Here is a 27,979-nt window from a genome sequence, read left to right as displayed (position 1 = left end):
GTCTAAAAGTAGCCCAATTTCGCAGGAAAACTATGGACTTGGCAACACTGATTTCAGAGGTGAAGTAAGGTTAACAGCTGCCAGACTGTGACCTAAATGTCTCACTTCTGCCTGGACCATAGTATTGTCAGTGAGCTGTGAATTGTTCAATGGATCACTTGATTTATACCCCCTGTGATACAAACTACAACAGTAAGCCTAAAAATGGTCATGGTGATACATTAATGAGAGGAAATTACTATACATCAGCTAAAAATCATATTGACATGCACTAACAGAAAAGCCAAATATTTGTAGCCCCTCCTGTTCAAACCTGCCCTCTCTAAGCGGGACTCGAACCCGGGTCCACCGGCATGAGAGTCTGACGCTCTAACAAGGAGGCTAAAGGCTGCAACCCTTGGGATTAGTCACTAGAGCATCTCTAGAGATCAGAGGAGTGAGGTTTATTCGCACAGCAACTACTAGCTGGCGTCCGTTACACTCACCTCTCTAAACCTCACTCCCATCCGGGTCATGGCACCAATGTAACCCCTCCTGTTTGAACCTGCCCTCTCTAAGCGGGACTTGAACCCGGGTCCACCGGCTTGAGAGTCTGACGCTCTAACAAGGAGGCTAAAGGCTGCAACCCTTAGTGTCAGTCGCTAGAGCATCTCTTGAGATCAGAGGAGTGAAGTTTATTCGCACAGCAACTACTTGCTGGCCTCCGTTACACTCACCTCCCTAAATCTGGCCTCACAGCACCAATGTAACCCCTCCTGTTCGAACATCCCCTCTCTAAGCGGGACTCGAACCCGGGTCCACCGGCATGAGAATCTGACGCTCTAACAAGGAGGCTAAAGGCTGCAACCCTTAGTGTCAGTCGCTAGAGCGTCTCTTGAGCTCAGAGAAAGGTTTACTCGCACAGTAACTACTTGCTGGCCTCCGTTACATATCTTTTGTTTACCATTGTTTTGATATTTTATATCAAATTGGTTTCAGACAGAATATATAATCCTCTGATATGGTAAATTATTTTGAATTGTCAAATCCTACATAAGCTTAGAACCAAAAGTCTTAGATGCCGTTTGGAATATTCATCTCAAAAGAAACTTGCCATAAGATTTCATAAATAAGATTTATTTCAAAAGATTGAAAGATTTGTCAGAACTTACTACAAATATTTACAAAATTTATTTCCAAACAACATACAAGGTATTTCCACACATCTAGGTTTCTCTTTGAGAAAAAAAATAAAAATAGTTAAAAAAAATGATCAAACATAGAAAAATCTTTGTTCAGTTTAACTTTACAAATATGTACACAAGGGAACACTCCCCTCATTTATTACGTAAAAAAAAAAAGATACTCTTAAATGTTACTCTTAAGTCATCAATATGAAAATATACAATTTTTCAAGATGACTAATGGAACAAAGATTGAAAATTCAAAATCTGACAATTGCAGACCAAAAAAAATAAAATAATACTAATAATCCTTTCCATCTCTGCATTAAGAGCCGACACCAACCAAAAAAAAAAAAGTGATCAAAACTTCTGCCTATAAGCATTTAGGTTAAAGATTTTAAAAACATTTTTAGATCAGAGGTAGGTTTAAAAGGCGTTGCAAAATCACATAAGTCAACTTGTAATACAAGTTAATGATGTCCTTTAAATACTTTTTTTTTGTTAATTTCATTGCATAAAAACACAACAACTGTAGTACTTTGTGCAATGACCTATTTGCCAAAATAATGAAGAACAAGTAAACTCTAAGGCATCATACAGGGCTTTATGCACTGAAAACACCATGAATACAATTTACTGCAGATCTTTTGGGGAGTTACAACTGTAAGTGCTTTTTCAAACAGATGGACAATTGACAAATATAATATAATGCATTGAATATGAAAATCAGTGTATTTCTGCCGTTGGATGCTGATGCAGACGTTGAAATCTCCACAGGCTACTTTGTAAAGTCCTTTCGTCCTTGGTCAATCAATTCTCCATTTTCTCTTTCTTCTTGAATAGCTTCATCAATTGAGAGAACCGCTCCTCAATCTGTCAAAGAACAGCAATCATTAGTTACCGATAAAGCAGTTAGTTGATGTCATATTACAGAAAACAATTAAGCATACCTGCTCTGCTGACTTCTTCAACCTTTTTGACAGAGCAGCAAATGTCTTGGGTGAAGTCCCCTTCATTTTAAGCTCGACCAGTATGTCCCGATCTTCATCCCTTCAAAAGACATCAGCTTTTTTTTATTGGTTTCTTAAACTTAAGTTCAAAACATTATGCACACAGAATTAATAACAAAACAGAAGTGGAAATTCATTCAACTCACCTGGTCCATGTCACCACCACTTCCCCTTTCTTCCTGATCACATTCTTAGCAGACAGGCTGCTAGGGGACACCTGGGGTATTGCAGTTTTTGAGCCTTTTTCTTTGGAGGATTTTGACCTTTTCTTATGCCTGGATTTGGAGTGTTTATCTTGAGATTTCTCTACCTTTGAGTGCTTTGCCTTTGGCCCCGATTGGTGCTTTTTGCGCTTCTTTGACAACCTCTCGGATTTAGACTTTGGTGCACTTGGGGTCTGTATTGTGTTCCTTACATTTCCTGACATCTCTGATGTTTCGATCTCTGTTGCACTGCTTTCCTCAGGAGCAGTAACGCATGCTTCTTTGGAAACAGGCTCAGCATTGTTGCAGGACAAGTTGTCGCCATCACAAGCACCTTCAGGCCAGGATTTCTGGCTTGACGGTTGAGCTACTATTGATGCATCTGAAATGTGACATGACATGTTTACATTGGTTGGGCTTTTGTTCAACATCTCTCCAGGAGCAGGACCCAAGTTTTCATGGGTCACAGCAAGATTAGGCTTAGGCTCTGGACATTCAGTTAACGCTGGTACTGCTCGCCCTTCATTTTGTTTACTTTCAATTGGGCCAGTAGATGTTCGTCTTATTCGCACAATGAAATGATCATTTGACCTCTCCATTACCACAGCTTGCATTTGTAAATTGGGTTGGAATTGGAAACCGGATGGATCAGAGCCCTCCCATGTCCTGCTGGGACTTGACCCACAACTGGAGTTGTCGGTGTCTAGAGAAAGGTGGATGTCCTGTTCAGTTGCATCTTCTCCATCAAGAAGAGCATCTTCACTATAATGGGCACTGATGACACTGTTTGGGGCAGACAATGGCTGTCCAGTTCCAGGATGCAAGAAACTCAAGTGACTATCGGACTTTAATGGTGAGGGAATGGTAAGGGACACAGCTAGATCTTCCGACAAGATAGAGAAGGATCTTTGAGAGATTACAGTTGACTGAACGGGAAGATGACATGGTTCAGAATTAGAGGGAACTTCTAACAAGCAGCTCTCATCGAGAATTGCTGGGTCTACCAGCATTTTGCTGCTTGAAGCAAACTTGTAGGGGGAAATGGTAGACCAGGATGTGATGAATTTAGATGGGGTTGCCTTGTTAGGGGTCATAATCCCGATCAAACTATCCCCTGGAAGTCCTTCTTTTCGAGGTGTGCTGAGTGGCCAACTTGAATTGTCACCAACAGGCACACTGGGTTCAAGCAAATCAGACCCTTGCAAAAGACACTTGAATATCTCTCCCATTTGAGAGTCAGAGACCAAGTTAAAGGTTAAGCTTGATGTCTGCTGCTCGGTTAGAATTTCAAAGTCTGACTTATCTTGAATCGATCCATTTTGGGAGAGACGTCGGACATAGGAAGAGATTCTATTGTCAGATTCTGAGGTACCTTCGTGGAAAGACCTTTCAGTGGACGAAGTAGGAAGCTGGTGTGATGTAGTCACCTTTGCCAGCTGATCGTCTTTATTCATGACAGCTTTTATGTTTTTACCTCTGCTCCCAAGGCCCCTGCAAGGCAGATTACGTGGAAGGGCCTCTCTGACGAAACTTCCTGTGTCAACTTTTAATTTCTTGGCCCTGTGAACAGGCCCGGGTGTGCTAAAAGGTCCTTTTTCTACCACCACACTTTCAACCTCTTTTCTTTTAAGGGTTGCATTTTTATTTTCATCTGATGCATTCTTGGACGGCTCGGACTCATTTTTGAGTGCCGTCTTCAGTTCCTTGAACAAGAAATCAAACTGCCCATCCACAAATGTCCACAACTTCTGCTTGAGGTCTCCAGCTCTCTGCTCAAAGATACGATTGACGATGCCATTCTTGGTGACCTTGCTCAAGATTGACGAAATAATCTTATTAAGTGTAACTTTAATGTCATTACCTTGGCAGCACAATTTATCCAAGTCAACTGCATTGATAAATTCTGTAAAAGAGGCGTGAGACATATCCACTATACAGCAGAATGCAGTCTTAGTGACATTTTTCTGAAGCTTCATGTACTTTTTCCTCAACTCAACTCGAATAGATCCTAACATGTCCATAAATCCATCTAGCGTGTAGACCGCTGCTTTCAATGGTGGGCTGACAGTTTTAAAGCGTCTCTTACTTGAGGTGGGACTGTCGTTAGAAGCAGATGACTTTGAACACTTGTTTGGCTCTGAATATTTAGCAGGGGCACAAGATTTCTTTTGGGACACTCTTTTCCGAACTGCAGGAAGCTTTGAACTTGGAGCCCCTGAGGTTGGTTTTTCCTTTTCTCTTGGAGGAGTCTGGATAAACAGAGGTCCCTCTTCTTCACTCTCACTAACAATCTCACCATCCTCCAGCTCATCTTCCTCAGTTCCAGAAGCAGAGATGGCATCTTTTGTCCCTTTGTTGGAAGCAGCTATGACTGAAGAGTCAGGTGACTTATTCTCCTTGTTCATCTCCATATTTACTACATCCTTATCACTGCCAGTTTTCACAGTTGCGAGATCTTGGGGAAAAAAAGACAATTAGCAAGATGTACACTTAAACCTGTTTGGACAATTATTGCTTAAGTCACACAAACATGCAATTCAATCAAATGTTCCATGGGATAACTAGTGCATTTTTGGCAATTATCGGGAACAAAGGCTCGGTTTCACAGACAGGGCTTAGACTAAGCCAGGATCAGGCATTAGTTCAATTATGGCATTTAAGTAGATTTCATATAAACGTGCCCTAGAAAAAAAAAAAAATTCTGATGTGCATCTTGAGACAAAACAATGGCACTGACATATTTTAAAGGGTTAGTTCACCCAAAAATGAAAATTCTGTCATTAATTACTTACCCTCATGTCGTTCGACACCCGTAAGACCTCCGTTCATCTTCGGAACAGAAATGAAGATATTTTAGTTGAAATCTGATGGCTCTGAAAGGCCTCCATTGGCACAATGGCACGGTTCACTCTCAAGACCCTTAAAAGGTACTAAAGACGTCGTTACAAAGTCCATCTCACTACAGTGGTTCTAAAATAACTTTATGAATCGGCGAGAATAGTTTTTGTGCGCAAAAAAACCCTAAATAACGACTTACATAGTGATGACGATTTCAAAACAAGGCCTCATGAAGCTTCGAAGCGTTATGAATCAGTGAGCCGAATCAGCAGTTTGGATCGCCAAATTTCAGCAGTTTGGCGGTTTGACACGCGATCCGAATCATGATTCGACTCACTGATTCATAACGCTTCGAAGCTTCATGAGGCCGTGTTTTGAAATCGTCATCACTATACAAGTCGTTATTTAGGGTTTTTTTGCGCACAAAAACTATTCTCACCGATTCATAAAGTTATTTTAGAACCACTGTAGTGAGATGGACTTTGTAACGATGTCTTTAGTACCTTTTAAGGGTCTTGAGAGTGAACCGTGCATTGTGCCAATGGAGGCCTTTCAGAGCCATCAGATTTCAACTAAAATATCTTAATTTGTGTTCCGAAGATGAACGGAGGTCTTAGGGGTGTCGAACGACATGAGGGTAAGTAATTAATGACAGAATTTTCATTTTTGGGTGAACTAACCCTTTAAGGTATTTCAGTGTAAGTTGGTACTAGCTTAAGCCTTGTCTCTGAAACTGGCGGTTACAATGTTAAAGCAATACCATCAACAAAAAACAACACTTACCTTTGCTAAGACTTTTGACATGTGGTTGCTTCTCACCACGCTGAGGCTGTACTTTTTGCACCTGACGGACTGGGCTTGTGAGAGGGCTGATGGGCTCTGGAATAACTCTGATGTTCCTCAGGGTTAGCATCATGGAGTCTTCATCATGGCAAGAAACAACAGGGTTCAATGACTTTGTGTTCTGTTCTTCTATTTCTGTGGAATCTGGCTCTAAGAAACCAGGTGGCAAAGACGACATGGTATCCTCTACAACAACAATGGTGCAATCATTTGGAGCCATAGTGTTCGGACTCCATAATGGGCTTTCATGGGATTTTTCAGACTTTTCAGGTGTGTGCGGTATTTTAATTGATTTTGAATTTTCAAGCGTTTCCTCTGCTCTCTTATTGTCCTGTTTTGAAGTACACACTTGTTCAACATCACAAATAACTTTGCTTGGGTCATCTAGATCTGCAGTAGTTGTACTAGACGAAACTTCAATGTCGACAGAACTTCCAGAAGAATTAATATTAGGAAAACTTTGTGCCTTGTCAGAGCATGACACATCATCTTGACAAATCCCATTTGATGCTGATAGTAAATCTTGGCCTAAAGACTTGGCCTGAGGATTTCCATGCGAGATTTCCATGTGAGAAGTCTCCTCAGACAAAGTGGCAATACAGTCATGTTGCTGAAAATCATCAACTATTGAATCAGGAGTATTATCGGAAACTACCACTTCTGATATTTCAGAGTGCAAAGTGATAGAGACATCAGCATTATTTATAATTATCAGAGAGTCTTCGGTGTCGTTCTCACAGACACGATTTGGAGACACTCTTGTAAGGGTTAATTTTGATGAGTAATCTTTGTCTAGCACATTGGAATCTGTAGTCTTGCCTTCTTTCTCCTCTGAGATTTTATCAATTGATGGCACTTTGTCCACAGCCTCTTGACTTTCAGTGGCATTCTCTTCTTGTACGTCCATGTCTGTTTGTTCTGCTGAGGGTTTCTCAGAGGCTACAGCTGTGAAGAGATCAACAACTTGTCCAGATTGTTTGCAAGAACTGGTAAGGTCTTCTTTTTCACCTGCAGTTGTGACCTCAGGCCTCTTAACCATGTCCTCGTCGCTGTGCTGGCTGTCCTTCAATTCATCTACGACGTAGAATTCCTCCACAGCGTCGGATAATCTGCTGTTATGGGATGAGGCATCTTCAGATGGCGCTCCAATGGCTTCTGTGGGATCGGAGAACTGCTTCTGTTTTTTAAGAGGCGATAGGGTGAGGTTCAATGTCTCCATGAAACTCAGTTTTCTGTCTGGACTATTATCCTCGGAAGATTGGCAGGGATTGATGCTGACAGCTACTACTGATGGCGACTCTGCACGAACAGATTCAAGATGTTTGTCCTTCTCATCCTCACCATCTTGGCCTTTTCTGACAGTTTTGTGCTTTTTATGGGAGTTCTTTCTGACATCTTTGTGTTTAACATTTTCTGTTTCTCCATGCTTCTGTACCCTATGCTTCTCCAAATGTCCACCTCTTTTTCTTTCTCTGTCCTTGACTATACCCTTGTCTTCAAAACAGCTCTTTTCAGAACTTCCATTTTTGACAGGGCATTTTAAATCCTCCATCGTTCTAGATTTATCATAGGAATGAGGCCGTTTGCTTTTGGATGATGGCTCATCGATTCTGCTTGATGATTTCCCCTTATAAACATCCTTTCGTTGAGAATCACGTTTGGGAGAAGAAAAAGCTTGCCTACTGTCTAGGGCATCAACTTGTTTCTTAGATCTTTTATCTTCATTTTTATTATCCATCTCCTTTGCACTCCTTCGCTCATAGTCTTTGCTACTGTCTGACCTGTTGCTGCTTCTTTCTCTACTACTACTACTACTACTGCAGTTGTTACCCAAATCTCTTTTACTCCTCTCACTCTCCTTTGGCCTTTTTTGCTCATGGTCTCTGCTTCTTTCGGTTCTGCTACTCCTCCTCACTGCACTGGAACTTTTCTCCTCTTTCCTTCTATGGCCACTTGCATCTCTTTTCTTCCATTTGTGGTTTTGGGAATGGCTTTCTTCATCCGCCACAGTACAATCTGTACTTCTCAAGCCAGAGTGTCTTGTTTCTCGGCTAGTTCTCTCTGCATTTTGATTATGCACTTGCCCTTGACTCGGTGTTTCCACATCTGCTGCTGTCTTAACTGAACTTTTGCATGATTGGGAAGAGACAGATGGCGAGGCTTTGCGTGACTGGGAGGAAACGCGTTTCGATTGTTTTGAACTTTTAAAAACGACTGGAACCTCAGGCTGCTGATTTCGGTTTTCGCTAGACACAGAACTATCTTTTGCAAGCTCTTTTTCAGTTTTTCCTGACTTGCTTGAGTTGCCGTCCACTTTTCTCTGAGACTCTGGTGACACATCCTTATCCTTCGAGTTACAATTTTTGTCCCGGCTTGTGCAATTCAGTGGTTTTCCTAGCTTGTCTATATGTTCTAAGGGAGAGTTGTTATTTTCCTTCAAGCTACTGAATCGACAATCATTACTTGTATCAGGAGCTCTCGGTACAGACTTATTTGTTTTGGGAACATTCGAGACATCTGCCACTGTGGATGTGGTGGGATTTTTTATACTCCCTGATGTTCTGTTCTCTGGTTGGACAGTCAGGGTCTCAGCAGATTTATTCTGACAATTCAGAGGACTTTCAAGATCAGTTCTAGGGCATCTCTGGAGCACCTCAAATGGTTGTGGTGCTGCAGTTGGCATTGTTGGCAGGTTTGCACAGTGATCTGACACAGCGTTTCTGTCCTTGTGCTGATTTACTTCATTCATAGTATTATCTTGTCTAGAACCTTGTGATCCTAAAACAGAACTTGTAGGATTGTTCAAACTGTGCCTTGTGTTTGCTGGACCACTGTCCATTTGAGGTCGACGGAAATTGAGACCATAACTTCCACGACCGGACCTGTGATGGTAACACAAAAACAGGGAATTGACCACCCAATCCTGACACAAGCCAGGATTCATCATCTGTTTGCTGATCTTAGTATCAGATATAAAGTTTTTACCTATTGCTGAGCCTGCTAATCTCCTCATCCTTACGCACAATCTCCATTCTAGCCGTCTTGACGAGAGAACAAATGTTCTTCTTCAGAAGTAGGTTTTCACTGCTCAAACTTGAATTCTTTAAATATAAAGCACAACAAAAACAAACAGATTATTCAAAGTTTTTAACTAATTTGTGGGGGTATTCATTAAGCGTCAATATATAGAAACCGTTAAAAATGTAAACACACCTTTGTCTGCATTAGCTGCAACTTTGAGAGCAGCTCCTTAACTTGGTTTTGTGCATCATCAAATTTTTGCTTTAACTGTAATAAAAGATAAGTACAACGAGACAGTGTAAATATTCTGTCAATTTCTTTAAGGGTTAGTTGACCCAAAAAGGAAATTTCTGTTAGTAATTACTCACCCTCATTTCATACACATATAGACAGCAACACAACAATCATTTTCACTCTCTTACATTATTCACGTTGTTGGGCTATTCACACAGTGCAACGCTTCCGGGTTCTACGGCCATGTGGTGCTTATGTGAATCGTGTAGGAGAGTGACACGGAAGAGAAGATTGTTGAATAAAGTAATTATTTTTGTTTGTTTTTTTTGCACACAAAAAGTATTCTCAGCGCTTCATAATATTAAGGTGTAACCACTGTGGTCCCATGGACTACTTTAATGATGTCTTAACTACCCTTCTGGGCCTTGAAAGTGGTCATTGTGTTGCTGTCTGTGTGGGGTCAGAAAGCGCTCTGATTTCATCAAAAATATCTTAATGTGTGTTCTAGGGATGCCACAATTCTCAATATAATATTGAACTGTTCGGTACGGCATTCACGGTTCAATACGCGCTTGTGAATTGCGGTTTTTCGGTTTTGCATTGAATTAATTATTTTTCTGCAAATTCTATCATTTTCCTCCATCCCAATACTGAACAATGCGACATACATTCACATCACACGTTAGTGTTAGAGTTATACTCACGGAACACTACAGTTATTCACAATCACAAACGTTTATTATTTGCATGCGTTTTAAAGCCTTGCCGGTTCATTCACGTGCGCGGTTTTAACACGCGCTTTTCAGAGCGCGAGCACTAAACGCCTGTCAAACATGTGATTACTGAACTAAGTAGTCGTCTAACTGCGCTAATACTGTCAAATACACACAAGGTTGACATAAACACAGTTGGATATGTCTAAAGTGAAAGTAAAATCTCAATCGTGTCTGTATATTAGATGCACAGAGGTCTTACATTGACAGCAGCGCAGCCCATAGTGAACGCACGATCCTTAAAGGGACAGTTCACCTCTAAAGTTATGTCATTATTTACTCACTCTGATATTGTTTCAAATCTGTATTCATTTCTCGATGACAGAATTTTCATTTTTGAACGAACTATCCCTTTAATGTTAATACAACAACAAAAGACAGAAAATCACTCACTGCTCTTGACTGAAAAACTAATACAGTAGCTTTAATAAGAATCAATGTATATTTTATAGTGAAGTCTATGTAGTGTATTATTTTTACATTTATTCATTCAATTTCATACTTAAATGCTGCTGTACAGCTCTGAGCTGCCAGTGTAAATCTTTATATATATTTATTTTATATTATACAATACACTAGGAATGTGTACAAGGTTTTTTTTTTTTTTAAGTAAAGTTAAGGTTTATCAATTATTTTAAGTAAAATAAAGAAAGAGTATTGCAATAAAAATAGTCTTTTTTCTCCTTAACCTCTTGCTGTTCCTGTCGCCTAAGAATAGAATAGCAAAAAACCGAACCGAAAACCGTGGTTAAAAACCGAGGTATGTATTGAATCGTGGACTAACTGTATTGTTGCATCCCTAGTGTGTTCTAGGGCTGCACAATCAATCAAATTTCTAATTGCAATTACGGATGCCACGATAACGTCATCGTTCAAAACCGTGATTACACAACAAAAAATTCCACTTACATTATTCTGCTTGCTTAAGAGGTGTGTTTGGAGCATGTTACGTTGTCTGGACGAATGCACACGAAACACCAGCATGGTAGCCCCCGACATTTTTAAAAAGCCGTGTACACAACCTATATATTACTCCACGAACTAACTCTTGCACCGTCGCATCTTTTACCTTTGGCTTGCTTAGTATGGGACAGTAAATATTCAACTATATTACTGATCTGTCCGCATTGACACTATATGAGAACTGAACTGAGCTGGATGACATTAGTGTCTTCTCCAGAACGGCTGTACAGCTGAATCAAATTCTGTTGCATTATTTTCCTGTTTAACACTGTGAAGCTGCTTTGAAACAATCTACATTGTAAAAAGCTCAATATAAATAAAGATGACTTGACTCTACAAACATGGAAAACAGTGATAGATGGACCTCTCAAACTTTATGCTGAGGAGAAAATCCAAGTAACACATGGGGACCAAGCGAAACATGATTATGTATTTCTGCTCAGCTAGTCACATCGGGACATCAACCACACAGCAAACGCCAATACTTTTTCATATAATGTCTACTTTCTTTGTATAATAGTTCTACCTAATAAGATATTAGACAGGACTGTTAAACAGATCAGTAGCTGATGAAGATGGAAAATGTGAGTGCTGTGTGCTCAGTCTCTGGCGTTCTCAGTGCCATCAAAATAAAGGTCAAAACAACAAGTGCGGCTTGCGTCACTTCAGAGTTACTGACGGTGCGAATGCAATCAGGAAAATGACCCTGGGGGAACTTAGTTCTCTGGGAACCACCCTGAAGTTTAGTTACTAAGTTCCTAAACTTACCTGGTGCGAAAGCCCCTATTGAACCATGCATAAATTGTACTTTTTTTAAGTAAAATTTAAGAAGTTTTTCAGGAAGAAAAAACGTTTTTTTTTTTTAAATATATATAAAAATATGGCATGCAGTTGCTTCAAATATGGTATTAAGCTATTCAAAACATCATTAAATGTAAATTGTGATTAATAAATTATTTATAAATTTTATAAACGTTATTAATAAAATAGCAATAATTTCAAGGGAATAATCGACAATTATGATTTTTGTCATAATCGTGCAGCCCTAGTGTGTTCCGAAGATGAACAAAGGTAAGTAATTAATGACAGAATTTTCATTTTTGGGTGAAATAACCCTTTCAGTTTTAAAGCAAAACCAAACCAATATTCAACATTTAGAGTTCAAGTTACAAGACCTCATTGTAAGTTGCCTCCTTTTCTTCTTGTTCTTCCCTGATAATTTCCTCATAAATATCCATTGATTCCATTGTACGTGGGGAAACGAATGGGTTGACTTCACCTAATAAAACAAAAACAAAATGACAATACAACAATTATAACATTCTGTTTCTCTGATACTCATACATTAACAAATGAATGTAAACACATATAAAAACTATGAAATTCAATGTACTCAATTCAAGACTCACTAACGAAACCCACCTCTGTGCCCATCAACCTTAGGGCTGTTCTCCAGGCCAGAGTAAATGTCCACCGAGTCCTCATTGTAACCTGTATCAAATACAAACACTGATATGGTCATAATGCAAAACAATTCCAGCATATACACCGGTCCAATACATGTATGTTTTGTTTTCACAGAGCTGAGGTCTGAACCTGTTAAGACAAGAATAATAATAATAATAATAATAATAATAATAATAATAATAATAATAATAAAAAGAGGTAAACCAAACAACATTATCTGGATACATATAGATAAACAAATATAAGAAAGCACACTCAGATGGATAACCAGTTATTAATGTGATCATTCCTGGCCTCAATTTCAAATGCAGTTGTGCCGCTCAATTATTTACATTTGGTTTATTTTTTCATGTCTATGATCTTGTCAAAATTGTTGAGAAATTATAAGTCGATTATCAGCTATAATGAGTGTTAATATCAAGAATACACTGAAAGTATTGTTGCAGAGACATGGCAGAACAATACATTGCTAAAAATTAAACGTATAAAAGACAAGAATGTGGCTTTGTTTCTTGTGGATCTAAGATCAATATACATTAGGGATGCACTGATATGAAAATTTGGCCCATATAGATCATTCTTAATATTTGAACGCCGATAACAGATATATTGGCCGATAAATCTCAATCCAAATTTTTGAGAGCTTGATTACAAAAACAAAAGTCTCATCATTAAAAGCCATATCCCAAGGACACATTTATAATGTTCTCATTATAATTTTATGTAGCCTATATGTGCTGCACATGTTGCACTGAACTGTATTTTCCTTTTTTTTAAGTGATTCCAATCATATTTCAAGCAATTCGAACAGTGCGCATCTGAAGTGTCTCAGCTAAAGGAAATAATCTATTTATGTGCTTTAATATATCGGCCAAATATTGGGCAGATAACATTAAAAATTAACATATAAATAAATGCTAGATGATAGATACATACACAGATAATAGATAATACACTCTACTGATGATCCTAGCAGAAAACATGTTAAATATGTGAAAATAAAGCACATATGTTGAGCTGAGTCTTACCAGAGGGCTTCTCAATAAGATCTTCATAAAGTTCATCCATTTTAGTCAGCTAATGAAAGACAGAAAATAGCACAAGTTCCTGAAAACGGTCAACAGTGGGGCATGTGTCAGTTCAGCTACCCCACTTCCTGTCATTTACTGAAGAAACTGAAATAATGCACATTCAATGTGACACTAATAATACCAGAGTCAACTTAATATTAAAAGGTGAAAAAGTAATAAATCATCCAGAAAACCACTATACATCTTACACAAATTACACTTGCTACTGTAAGATCGCGGGTTTTAAACAAACAACGATTAAGTAAAGCATAATACATTAGTAGAAGTGGTGTAGTATGTGCACAAAGTGAAATTAAATGAAAGTATATGAACAATACCTGTATCTCTGCTAGTGAGCAAACGACAACAGGCGGATATAAAACTGTGAGATGGACCAAACACTGAACATCGAGTTCAGGATGTGACACCCATGCTGTCGCGATGGCAAAATATCATTTGCAGTGAATTAGTAATTTTCAATTTGCTCGTAGGCAGCGATTAAAAAAAATCTTGAAGAATATTTCCACCAGCTCCGCGCCATCCTCACACCGTACAGATTCGCCAAACAGGAAGTGACGTCATTTTCCCGCGGTCTCTCCTTTGCTAAAAGAATGTATTGGTTCAGCGTGTTTAAAGTCTATAATAGTCGCTATTGTGGAGAGCACGAACAAAAACACGGTTAAAACTGTTTCTTTATTTGATACATTTAAGATTTTGCCGAATAGCAAGGCCTTTTATTATTTTATTTGTTTGTATTATTTCGATTTCTTTGATATATACACACACACACATTGTATTTTATATTTTTATATGTACACCCTTGCCATTTTTGTTTTGTATTTGTTGTTCAAGCATTCATAATAATATATATATATTTTTTAAAGTCATATTCAATACAACTCAACAAACCAAAAATGAATATTAAACAGTGTTGAATTGATTGATGAAAATACAATAACAAACATATTTGTACTATTTTTCAAAAACAAAATAAAATATCACCTTTGTTTGGAACTCTATTATCGATCATATTAATTGGAAGACAGCTTGGTTAATCCCCTTTAAATATTGTATCAATAATACAGAAATATATTTTAAAATGTTGCATACCATCTACCATGTTAAATCACAAATTTCAATATACTCGGAAATTGATGACTTGTGCTCTTGATGTAAAAGTGAGAAAGAGTTGATGACGCATTTGTTTTAGTGCGGTCAAACGATTAATCGCGATTAACCGCATCCAAAATAAAAGTTTGTGATTACATAATATATGTGTGTGTGTAGTGTGTATAATTATTATGTATATATAAATGCACACTCATTCATGTGCATTTAATAAATATTTGCATGTATATTCTGTATATTTCTATAATGTATATTATATATAAATATTTTATATATAAATATAACAAAATTTTCTTAAATATATAGCCTACATGCATGTGTGTGTATACATTATACATAGTAAACACACATATATTGTGTAAAAACAAACTTTAATTTTGTCTGCGATTAATCGCGATTAATCGTTTGACATCACTCCAAAGTTTTTGGAGGGAATTGGCTTTGATTTAGAAAAGATGACATACTATTTTACATTAAAGGATATGATTGTATATTATGAAAAGAATGTTAACAAAGATCTTGAATACATTGTTAATTTATTTATACTGCTGGCAAAATTGTATATACATAAACAAGAGTAGCCTGTGTAAATTAATCCCCAATCTTTTAGGTGTTTATAGTGGAATTTGATTATTTTATGTTAAAATTAATAATAATATCCATTGACCTTATTTCAAACTTTGGCTACAGATATCTTACAAGACAAAATTACTATTGTATTTGTGTCTTGTAAATGTTGCTAAAATAATGTTTCACAGATATGTGTTGTCAATTGACCAAATTTGATGAAATCCATTTACAATGGAAGAGAATGGAAATTAAATACAGCTCACAAACACACACTCACACAGGCTTAAGAACACTGCAGGCCAAAATATGATATTTAGTATTATTATTAAGCGTGTTCATGCTAATTCCTCTCACAGAAACCTCTTTGACGTTAGTTTGCTGCACAGCGACACACACACACACACACAGTCGAATGACCCGGAAGTGCTCTTCATTTACTCACATGTGGACAGGGATTTTAATACTGACGGGAACGTGCTCGCTGTGTTGTGTACAACCTGGACAGCCACGCGAGTGATGAGTCTTATGGTTCCCATAACGTAGAATACTGGGAACATTAAAGCCTTTACCAGCCGCATAGACGTCGTCGGAAATCCCTGTTTTCACGACAAATGATAGAATGGAAAACCTGGAGTTGAGCCTGACATCTCTGGGCGCTATCTCAAGACATATCGAGAAAAGTCACAACGAACTCAGCAAGTACCTCGCAAAACAGGTGAGACTGCATGGTCTGAGCACTTTATAAGACCGTTATAAGAGGCTATCATCTGTTTAACACGTGTGTGTGTGTGTGTGTGTGTGTGTGTGTGTGTGTGTGTGTCACACCACACTGCCCCACGTTTCTGTAGTAGCTGCTCCATTGAGTGTGTATGTAGAGGCAATGATTCAAACTCATTCGTTTCAATAATTTCTGATATTTAAGTGCTCTGCATGTTAGTCTATTTGGGAAACTAGTCTTGTTTTCCACCACGATGGATTATTTTGGTTCTGTTGCAACATAGTTTCAATAGTTTGGGTTGTTGAAACATGCTGCCACAGTTTATTATTTTGACAGATAAAAGAGACACTGATTACCTTACCATTGAACATAAACCAGGTTACAAATTCATGTCATAATTTGGAACCAATCCAAAAGTATCCATATGGAAATTTTCTTATTGCCATCCAATATAACGCACTACAAAAATGTGATTTTGTTGCACATAGTTCCAATAAGGGTACGATGATTACTAATAAGATAAAAACATTAAGCAGGGAATTTAATTAATACTATAACTCATCCTCTGCTTATTAATATATCATCGTTATTAGTAGTAGTAGGGGGTGTGACAATATATCGCAATACAAAAAGCAACAATATGTATCGTGGATAGTGACAATCTGTATTGTGTACAGTTTAAGTTCACAGAGTTTTAGCGCAATTATATATAATGTTGAATATAATGTATAATGCAGTGGGAGAATATTTGTGGGTCCTGATAATAATGCCAAATGTCCTTTGCTACCAGTAAAAAGTGGCCTGAATTATGGCCTGAATTATTTTAAATATATCTAGTCCGTGACAGAGTGCAAGCATATGCACATTCGTCTAAAGTAATTCTGTATTTTCAGCTTCATAATCATGAAAATGTTTATTCTGGTGTCACCATTGTCCTGAGTTACCAACACCAGGTCCAAGCTTATTCATTTCTACCCCCAATGTAACACCAAATTTAGCATATTAATCAGCAGTAAAACATTTTTTTACCATATGTCTTGGAGTAATGCCATAATATCGTATCGTGAGTTCAGTATCGTGATATGTTTCGAAACGTGACATGAGGGTATAGTTACACCCCTAAACATTTCAATAAAAAGTATGAATTTATTCAGCGCAATCTTATTCGATTTTTGTCTGATTCCATTGAGATGCATTATTATTCTCATTATTCATTAAATTAATTTTGCCGGGCATGAATTGTTCTGCTTGTAGATATGGAGCCAGCAGGACAGGCAGTGTATACTGGAATGTCTAGCGAAGCTCCTGATGGAGAAGGAATACACTCTCCTCATTGCTCGTCACTTACGACCACTGATCCTGGACCTGTTGGAGAGGAATGCTGAGAGGATCAAGGTAGACATCAGGCTGAATCATGACCTCCACGAGCGCTTGTGTGTGGCTCTGAGCAAGCTTCTCAACATCAGTCCAGATGCTCAAGCGTAAGTAATCCTTCAGGATATATTCACATCAAACCTGGAAATATCAGGTCATTTCCAATCCACAGTTTCTGCCAGTCTCATGTTAATCTTGAGTCCCTATAGAGTAGTATTGCATTCTTCATATCTCCGAAGAGTCTTTAGTTTTATCATATTTATAACATGCCGAGCTCATGGCGGTGTGGCGTAACCCGAACGAAGCCTGTTGATGGGTGTGCTCTTGCTCTCGCTCTGGTTGATGTGCGCACACGCTCATTCGGGAGAAGTGCCCATACAAGGAATTCTTAACTTTTTGTCTTCATACAGGGCCATACTCGAAAAAAAAAACTTTCCGAAAAGTATTCGAATCCTGAAGGAGTGTATTTGGCTCAGAAATACTTCGTCATATGTAGGGATGGGTATCGAGAACTGGTTCCATTTTAGAACCGGTTCCAAATTTCCCAGAACCAGTAATTCGATAAGAAACGGCCATTTCGATTTAGTTTATTGGTTCCTGTGTGCGCATTTACGGCTGCATTGTCATCATAGACTGTAAAAAAATATGGACGTAGTGTCCGTGACGTCACCCATAGGATTCTGAAGAGCAGTTTTGAAGCGAAAAAGTATGGACGAGATGGCTGTTGTCATCTTGGCAGCGCGTCATCACGCGTCACTCCCGGATAACAGATGTAATGTAATGTAATGTAAACGAATGAGTTATAAAACAATTCACCCCCTCACAGTTGTCATGAAGGACAAAATTAGCCGTATAGACCAAAACCACAATTTGTACCAGGCTGTAAACATGTTTTTTTTCTGATGAAAGTTGGGCATTTTAACATGGAGCTCAATGAGATTCTGCTCCTTCTTGAGCCTGTCCCTAGTGGCCAGTCGATGAATTGCAGTTTAAATCACTTCCGTATTGGCTTCAAGAGAAACTGCAGGAGGTTGCCGCATGATTGTCATTCATTCACGGCCGCACTGTCATTCACGGTGCGTGTCCAGTCTGGCACGGTTTCAGTTCATGCCTATGGAAGCTTAACTTTCATAGGAATTCATTGAAAACACTCGCTTTGAAGTGACAGTTGCAGATTTTCCTGATGCGTCTCTATGTTAACGTTAATCAAACAAAAGACGACGAGAAAATTCACTCGCTGTTCTAGACAGAATAACTTTTGTGAATATATTTGTAATGCATAGCTTATATTTTATTAATAAAGTGCAGTGTTATTTTACATTTGATTACAGTTTCTGTACCTGAATACCTGAAAATGTTTATTTCAATCGCATCTTTGTATTTATTTGCGCAATTGGTAATTTGTTTATTTTGTCTTTTTTTTATTACTGAGTGTTTACTTGTCTTTTAATAATCCTTGAAATGTGTATTAGTTGTTGTTTTTGCTGTGGTATATTTAAAGGGTTAGTTCACCCAAAAATGAAAATTCTGTCATTAATGACTTACCCTCATGTCGTTTGACACCCGTCAGACCTCTGTTCATCTTCAGAACACAAATGAAGATATTTTAGTTGAAATCTGATGGCTCTGAAAGGCCTCCATTGCCACAATGGCACTGTACACTCTCAAGACCCTTAAAAGGTACTAAAGACGTCGTTACAAAGTCCATCTCACTACAGTGGTTCTAAAATAACTTTATGAATCGGCGAGAATAGTTTTTGTGCGCAAAAAAACCTAAACAACGACTTACACAGTGATGACGATTTCAAAACACGGCATCATGAAGCTTCGAAGCGTTATGAATCAGTGAGTCGATTCAGCAGTTTGAATCGCCAAATTTCAGCAGTTTGGCGGTTTGACACGCGATCCGAATCATGATTCGACTCACTGATTCATAACGCTTCAAAGCTTCATGATGCCGTGTTTTGAAATCGTCATCACTATGTAAGTCGTTATTTAGGTTTTTTTTGCGCACAAAAACTATTCTCGCCGATTCATAAAGTTATTTTAGAACCACTGTAGTGAGATGGACTTTGTAACGACGTCTTTAGTACCTTTTAAGGGTCTTGAGAGTGTAAAGTGCCATTGTGCCAATGGAGGCCTTTCAGAGCCATCAGATTTCAACTAAAATATCTTCATTTCTGTTCCGAAGATGAACAGAGGTCTGACGGGTGTCGAACGACATGAGGGTAAGTAATTAATGACAGAATTTTCATTTTTGGGTGAACTAACCCTTTAAAACATAAGAAAAAGTGTTCTTTAGCCTGTTTATTTTTGTTCATGGTATTCAGCTACAATTAAATATTTTGCAGTAAGAATAAATGTGAATGATATCTAAGTTTTTATTTACCTTATTGGAAATGAAATTAGGAATCGATAAGAATCGGAACCGGAATTGTTAAAATTCAAATGATACTCAACCCGTCCAACTCATTTTTATCAAACTTTGGCGATGTTTAGCATGAGAATCCAACTCTTTAACGGTGTAAATAAGTAAAAATACATGAAATAGCATTAAACATTCCCTTTAAAAAATGGAAAATTAGTGGAGATAATACAATTGGAAAAGTCATGTGAGTATTTGTTTCACGGTTTCAAGTCAGTTCTTTTCAACCTTTCAATTCTGTTAAACCAATTCATTCGTATTTGTTCCAAATAATTTTGATCAAATTGGTCTGAATTTGAATGATTTTAAAAACATAAATCATAATTAAATATCATGTAAAATCCATGAGATGATGAATAACGGATAATGTTATAACCACTTCAGAACAAATGTCCAGTATGTCATGACCAAGTTTGAATGGTTTTCTCACAGGTTTGCAGCAAGGTATTTCAGCAGCTCTCCGCCAGTATTTCAGAGGCTCTTCTTCACCAGTGAAGAGGCTGCCTCCATCCAGTATGGGCCCAGACGGATGAAACTACGGGACCTGATGGGGGCCACCCTCCGCTTCCTCCAAAGCGATTGTGAGAAGTTCCGCGTCCTATGGGACTGGAGTGCCTGTGTTTCACAACTTCTCACCAGTGACGTCATGGTCAGAAGGTATTGCAATGAGTAGATCAGTCACAGGCTCTCACGAGTCCAAAAATCACCAGAATCTATAGAGCCATACCATAGACTGTAAAAAAAGATGGACCACGGCCCTTCACTATCTTCCATTGTAGAAAAGTGAAGCCGCCAATGTCTGAATATGGCGCTGACATCTTGTGCTGATTTGGGACCTGAGCTTGCGCAGTAGTGACTTTGGGATTGGAGTCTGCACAGTAGAGAGCAGGAAGGAGAGCCGTGATATCAAAACCCTGCCCACACTTCCGCAGTATCTGTTAGTACAGTTTACTGCAGAACAACTCATTATGTCGGTGTGAAATAAACAGTTATGGAAATATAGAAATGAAAGCTAAAGCTCCAATCTCCTCCTGAAAATCCAGAAGAAGTCTGTTGATAACTCTGCTTCGCTCAGAAAAGCTGTCAATCATGACGTCACACCCCCTTTTTTATAGCATCAAATAACTAACTAAAACCAAACTTATTTAAAAAAACGAACACTTGAACTTACATCAGTGTGATAAAAACATAAAAACAGTGTTTAGTTTGTCTCACGTCCCATTAGAATACATGGAGGGGGCGGGGTTTATGAGCTATACTGGCACCAACCACCTGGGGACGATCAAGACATTTTGGCTTCACTTTCCAGGACACTTGATCTATACCTGTACCTACTCAATTTCTTTTTCCTGTGTTTTTTTCAGCTACACTGCCCAGTGCCTTGCCCTGGTGTCCCACATGACAGACAACCAGAAAACAATATTTTTGAGGAAGGTTCTTTCAAGTGAAGAGATTCTGCATTTGAAAATGAAGTAAGTTTGAATATCTTTAATTTTAAGGGGATTTTTGGAATTGTTAATTAACCCTGAAACAAAATGACAATATCGCATCTTCGTAGATCACTGGAGGAGACACAGCAGCTGGAAGTAGAAAAGGCTCTGGTTTTGGCCAATCAGGGCTCAGCGATATGGCGAAAAGACAGGGTTAATAAGGTCACCCGCGGTCAGGTGGTGACAGAAGATCTGACGCAGAGCGTTACTGTGGTGTGTGGTGTGATTCTACCAAGACGGACACCTCGACAGGATGAACAGGCAAGAAATATGACAACCCGTGAGGGGTGGTTTAAATAGCTAATTCAAAAGCGAAAGTAAAATAAGCATGGGCATTCACAACGGTTTAGAGCAAGCGATTAATTCCTTATTTCTATGTTGAGCTTCAATTGAACTGAAAACAATAGCTCTACAATTAGCGACAATTCAGGGTGGCAATTGCTTGAATGGTGGGTTCTAGAAAAACACATCTAATCTTTTGCAGGTTCCCTATTAGCATTGGGTTTAAAAATATTGCCAAATATTTTAATATAATATCATTTTTAATCTTAATTGTAGTGTCTGTTCTCTAACTGAACTAAATTATTTTTGTTACTATAAAAAAGTCAAAACAGCAGTGCAGCTGTTGTGGCTGATCGCCCCTCCCCCAATACCTCTATTAGTGTATTGTGGGAGAATATTGTATGTATTGTAATGTCACTACATCTGTCATTTATCAGACAAGTTTAAGGAATTTGGTGCTGGTGGATTCAACGTGTCAAAATCTACGGCGACTTGCCATGGCTGTGGCGTCCCAGAAACCCATTCTTTTGGAGGGGCCAATTGGGTGTGGAAAAACTGCTCTTGTTGAATATCTAGCTGCAGTCACTGGTCATGATAAAGCCCCTGACATCCTTAAAGTTCAGCTCGGAGATCAGACCGACAGTAAGGTGAGATTTGCCTGACTTTGGAATGTTTTCCATTGTTTTCACTCTGCTGCTTCTAGTTTGACTATATTTTGAACTTACCTGCTGTTAAGCACTTTTATTTATATTTTTTTCATCCCTCTATTTTCTGTAGATGTTGCTGGGTATGTACCGCTGCACAGATGTTCCTGGAAAGTTTGTGTGGCAGCCGGGATCCCTAACCCAGGCAGTCTCAAAAGGTTATTGGATTCTGCTGGAGGACATTGATCATGCTCCTTTGGATGTGGTGGGTGGCAAATCCACAATATTTATAAATATATAATATATATATATTAGTGGTGGGCATAGATGAATTTTTTTAATCTAGATTAATTCCAAAATTAATCTAGATTAAAATGGCTCATTTGAATTCTGCCGAAGGCATTCAGAATATGTGTGCTCAAGTGATCGTTTGTCTTTTTGTAGTTTGAATAATAAATAACTTCTGTCCCTTTAAGACCTGACGCACGCATGGATCCCAAAAACTGTTCCTGTGAGCTGGTTACGGCTGTGTTTACGTTAAAACTCACCAAGATGGGCATTGAGACATTTTTTTGTGTATTTGACCATTATGTATGTCAGAGGCGGCTTTATTACGGTATGTTTGTGTGTGTGTGTGCGCTTCAGATGCGAGCGCGAAATCTGCGGGAATTAGTAGAATTAATGTTATGTGCAACCCAGCGCAAAATTCAGACCGGTCACACCAATACTAACAAATATCCAGCAGAACACCCGTTCGCCATGTTCAGAGGATTAAACGGACTGAATGAGAGGAGGCGGGTGCGTGTCAACTCACTGTCGGTTGGAGAGGAGAGAGCAGCTGGTATCGATACTGTAGAAAATGAGTATTGTATCGTTTCAGATATTTCAGTATCGATACATAGCGAAATATGGATATTTTTGACAACACTAGTAGGGATACACACAGGGTCGAAGACTCGTTCTCTCGCCCCCTACAGTGCAATTCGGCTAGGTATACATCCGCGCTTAAATATCAAGTCATCATAGCTTGCGTAGTATAGACCCAGCTCCCCTAACCCAACTTTGAGAATAGATTAACGGCAATATTTTTTTTTATAGCCCGATAAGAGTCTCACGTTAATGCAGCACGTTAACGCCGATAACAGCCCACCACTAATATATATATATATTAAAATCATATTTTTTTATAATTAATTCATATTTATTTTTTTATAAATAATTCATATTTATAAGATCAGTCCACATTTGATCATGCTTGTGTAATTTGCTCTGTAGATATCAGTTCTGCTCCCTCTTATGGAGAACAAGAAATTGACAATTCCAGGACGCGAAGACTGTATTCAGATGGCCCCAGCATTCCAGTTTTTTGCAACACGAAGGTAAGATGTTTTGTCCTTTTGTGTGTGTTTTTATTTATATACATATACATATATATCTTAGGGCTGTCAAAATGAGCGATTTAACGTATGCAATTAATTTTTTCAGTTTAATGCATTGAAAATACTTAACGCAATTAAAGCATAAAGCATCCATTTTTTCTTGTCATCCTTTGGCTGTGCTACAGTAAATGATCATGCTATCATTCATTCAAGTGCTATTAAACCATTCAAGCGCGATAAGATGCAAAAATAAGAATTTTAATCTGTACTTCTGCGCTGTCTGTAAATCTCTTGGCTGTGTGACACCCACATGACTCGTGTGCACAGCATGCCGCTTCAGACAGTGTGCCGCCACATCCAGTTGTCTTTCGCGCTTGAACAGTGTTAAATCAGTATGAAAAATCTTAAATGACCATAAAGAGTTGTGAGGACATCGCATGCGTGTCAGATCTGGATCTGCGTCACGTGCTTCAGATCTTAAAGTGACAGCAGCCTAATAAACCCACTGCTGTGATGCCTGTCATTCATGTAAATCAAAGATAAAATCATTCACTGCTCTTGACTGAAATTTTGTAGCTTTAATCTATTCATCTATATTTAATTAATAATTTATGCAGACAAGACTGAAGTGTTTGATAACTTTATTCAATTTCTGTTTATTTTCCTACCTTTAATGTTATTAATTACAGAAAAAAATTGCAATTTAATTTGTTTTTTTTAATCAATTGACAGCACTAACAAACACACACACACACACACACACACACACACACACACACACACACACACACACACACACACACACACACACACACACACACACACACACACACACACACACACACACACACACACACACACACACACATACATATATATTATTTATTTAATTGCTTATTTATTTATATATATATTAAAGCATTCCAGTTTTTCCATGTAAGATATTTTGTTCTTTTGTGTGTGTATATATAAAAGTATACACTAAAGTAAATAAAAATATTCATGCCAATTTGAACCTTTCTTTAAATATGTGTATCTTTCTAATCTAACCTTTCTAAACTAAATTTAATGATTAAAATCATTATATTTAGGACGTTTTACAGCGGAGGAGCTTGGCATCGACCGCAGAGTACAAATGCTGCACTTCTGGACAAATACTGGAGTAAACTGCAGATCGGAAACATGAGCAGAGAGGAACTTAAACAGGCAAGCTGTCCCATTTTATTCTAGATCCTGATAACATTTTTCTATTGATATTCAGTCTCTAATTACTTTGTCTCTGTCCAGGTCCTATTAAAGAGGTACCCTAACCTGGCAGTGGTGGTGGAGCGTCTTTTGGACATATACTGCCAGCTAACGGGAGACAGACATCAGATCAGTTCCAGCCCTCAGGGTCCTAGTGCAGCCCAGAGCATATCAGATGAAAACATCACATCACTGGAGGGCAGAGGCCTCTCACTGAGGTAACATCATCAACCAAAAAAATTAATACATGAGGAAATATTCAAAATTATTATTGCATAATTATACAAATATTTGAATGTAAAAATTATATAATATACTAATAAGAAAATATATATACTGCAGGTTTCCAAACCATTTCATGGCTATTTGAACCTTTCTCTAAATAGTTAAACATCATGTCAGAATTTCATTTGTACAGTTTTTTTTTATGATGCCCGTGGGCATTTACTAATATCTCTGCTTTAAAAAAAAAAACCCACCATAGATTCATCAATAAATGATGAGTTTCATTTCAGACCTCTCCATGTAACAAACAGTTCAAATAAGAAGCAGTGACACTACAATAAAACCCTTACTCCATCGTTGCATTCGAGCAGAGTTGTGATGTATCAGTCTGTGTCCATTGTGTAGTTGGGCCTCAGGCTGTTCATCAGCTTTCCACTGGATCCTGCTGCAGTCAATGACACATCGATCTCTCCGTCCCCTCTGTTGAACCCCAGCCAGAGACGCAGTGTGAAATTCGAGCCAGGGCAAATCATTTATGTAACTAGCTTTGTATAATAGATACCACACACTGACATACACTGTCATACCTGAGGGTTGAGGATTTTAATGATTTTTTTTTTCTCTGTACAAATTTAACTTTGCAAATTATGTTGTTTTCAGCTTTTTGTTTTGGTTTTCTAGTAAGGAGTAGCATTTGCCAGTGTTAATATGAAATTAAATGGGTTGTGATAAATATGCCTCCATTTTCACTCCAAATCTCTGAAAACGTGTCATATAAAGGGCTCTCCTGTGAGGAGAGGTTCAATGGTTTGGAGACCCTGCTGTTACCAATCAATACATGTCCACTTCCTCCCTCAATCCCCTACTGGCATGAGGGTCTTTTGTAGAGACCCTGGGTGAAAAACAATTTGAGCCGCCAGTCTGCCTGCGGTCATGCCCCATAACAATGTTTTGGCCAGTGTAATTTCAATTGGAATTAAAAAATAAATACAGTATAAACCGTAATATTGTGAAATACATTTACATTTATTAATTTAGCTGGCGCTTTTATCCAAAGAGACTTACAACTGAGAAATACAGGAAGCTATCCTTCATGAAGAGGCCAAGTTTTGGACATTTTTTAGAGTAGCATAGGCTAGAATAGGGAGGGATTTTTTGTTTGTACTCGTTCCACCACCAAGGAACAGTGAACGAAAATGTTCTGGAAAGGGATTTCATGCCTCTCTGTGGTGGTACCACGGGCCGTCCCTCCTTTGCCGAGCGAAGGCTTCTGGTGGGGATTTAGACTTGTAGGATCGAGTTGAAGTATGCGGGTGCTGAGCTTGTGGTGTATCTGCAAGCAAGCGTCAACTCCTTGAGCTTGATGCGAGCAGCGAGTGGTAGCCGGTGCAGAGAGATGAAGAGAGGTTTGATGTGGGCCCTTTTGGGCTCGTTGAAGACAAGATGTGTCGCTGTGTTCTGAATCATTTGAAGTGTTTGGATCGCACACGATGGAAGTCCAGCCAGAAGCGCATTGCAGTAGTCAAGCCTAGAAATGACCAGGGCCTGGATGAGAATTTGTGTTGCTCTATTAGGAATGGTCTGATCTTTCTGATGTTGTGCAGCGCAAATCTCAGAGCTGTCTTTGAAATATGGTCTTTGAAGGATCATTTTTAATATATTTTAAAAATATTTGTTTTGATATATTTCAAAATGTAATGTATTCCTGTCAATGGCAAAGCTAATAGAATAGAAAGTTCGAAAGAACATTAATATTGAAATTGAATGTTATATGTCTCTTACTTACAAAAAAAATCTTACTGCCCCAATCTTTTGAATAGTTCTTTAAATATGAATAAATAATTTAATATTTCTGGTTATAAATTATCTGAATAAATGTGAATTCTTAAGTTACATTGTTGTGTTGGTAAATGCTTGGTAGTAATCTTGCTTTTTTCTTCTTCTTTTTTTTAAACTTATGAACACAGGGACTTGCTGAAATGGTGCGAGAGAATCTGCTTAAATTTTGACAGCTCTTGCGCTTCCACAGCACAGAATGTGTTTCTGGAGGTGAGTGGCTGTAGTTATTACTCTGCATTACTCTGTCACTATCATTATTTAGTTTTTTGTTGGGTCATATTATTAATAAAATATTTATATAATAAATACATGTAAAAAAAAATTTTTAAGTTGAAAGTGTTTTTTTTTTCTTAGGCTCTGGACTGCTTTACTGCCATGCTCTCCAAATATGAGAGCAGACTCAAGATGGCGGAGATCATTGGCAGCAAGCTCAACATATCCAGAGAGAAGGTGGGACTCCACACCACTTTTATCTCTTTACTGACACAAACTCTTACATGGCCATGGAAAACCTGGAAATAACTGGGAGTTTTGCTGTTCCCTGTGAGCTTTTATGGCTCGTTTCCACTGAGTGCTACAGTACAGTATGCAATTATTTCCGTTTTGATTGTCAGAAGTTGTGAATGGTACCAAAATAACAAACTGTAGCATACCACTTTTTTGGGACCCTTCCATTGGGGTATCTACTAGCACAGTAGTCCGGTACCTAAAGGGTGGAGCTAGACTCACTGCAGGAGGTTGATTGGTTGACAAAGAATCGTCATTTGCGTGTGCAACTGCTACTGTCGTTTCTGTGTTGGTTTCTTATTCACGCAAGAATGACGTTGATTGCTACTTTCCGGCATACACCATGCCTATCACGTAAGGGTACTGTTGGTGGTGGAAACGCAAGCTGGATCAGGGTTTACCGTCCCGAAGCGCACTGCACTGTACCGCTTAGTGAAAACGAGTCATTTACTTTTGAGATTTCCAGGTCTGGAAAACTAAATTGAGTAAAATCCTGAAAAGGTCATAGAAATTGCTGTAGTTACTATACATTTTCTAGTTTTGGGTTGCTCTAAAATAGTCAATTGCT

At 38.4% G+C, this 27,979-nt stretch overlaps 2 protein-coding genes across 3 annotated transcripts in view; one reads left to right on the top strand and one right to left on the bottom strand.

Annotated features, from left to right (window-relative positions):
- Positions 1–1,096: 1,096 nt before the first annotated feature.
- Positions 1,097–14,165, bottom strand: casp8ap2 (caspase 8 associated protein 2). Of its 2 annotated transcripts, XM_079831906.1 has the most exons (10): positions 13,924–14,165; positions 13,544–13,592; positions 12,471–12,539; positions 12,224–12,327; positions 9,271–9,345; positions 9,043–9,158; positions 5,998–8,939; positions 2,320–4,831; positions 2,114–2,213; positions 1,097–2,036 (listed from the first exon to the last, which is right to left on the bottom strand). In XM_079831906.1, exons 2-10 carry the CDS (start codon positions 13,581–13,583, stop codon positions 1,974–1,976), a joined length of 6,021 nt encoding a protein of 2,006 aa, XP_079688032.1. In that variant the 5' UTR covers positions 13,584–13,592; positions 13,924–14,165; the 3' UTR covers positions 1,097–1,973. The 2 variants fall into 2 exon arrangements, with proteins under 2 accessions (XP_079688032.1, XP_079688033.1); XM_079831907.1 differs by lacking the exon at positions 13,924–14,165 and having other exon boundaries at positions 13,544–13,676.
- A 1,562-nt stretch (positions 14,166–15,727) lies between these two features.
- mdn1 (midasin AAA ATPase 1) overlaps positions 15,728–27,979 on the top strand; it is an 86,689-nt gene continuing 74,437 nt past the window's right edge. The window contains exons 1-12 of the mRNA XM_079831681.1: positions 15,728–15,998; positions 17,256–17,482; positions 20,233–20,457; positions 21,165–21,272; positions 21,359–21,551; positions 22,010–22,219; positions 22,350–22,481; positions 23,492–23,595; positions 24,687–24,801; positions 24,883–25,058; positions 27,033–27,114; positions 27,259–27,354. Coding sequence (XP_079687807.1) covers positions 15,903–15,998; positions 17,256–17,482; positions 20,233–20,457; positions 21,165–21,272; positions 21,359–21,551; positions 22,010–22,219; positions 22,350–22,481; positions 23,492–23,595; positions 24,687–24,801; positions 24,883–25,058; positions 27,033–27,114; positions 27,259–27,354 — 1,764 coding nt within the window. The 5' untranslated portion in view covers positions 15,728–15,902. The remainder of the gene's footprint in view (positions 15,999–17,255; positions 17,483–20,232; positions 20,458–21,164; positions 21,273–21,358; positions 21,552–22,009; positions 22,220–22,349; positions 22,482–23,491; positions 23,596–24,686; positions 24,802–24,882; positions 25,059–27,032; positions 27,115–27,258; positions 27,355–27,979) is intronic.

Source organism: Gobio gobio (genome assembly GCF_949357685.1).
Source record: "Gobio gobio genome assembly, chromosome: 12".
NCBI classification, from domain to species: domain Eukaryota; kingdom Metazoa; phylum Chordata; class Actinopteri; order Cypriniformes; family Gobionidae; genus Gobio; species Gobio gobio.
This window is presented reverse-complemented; position numbering and strand designations above follow the sequence as displayed.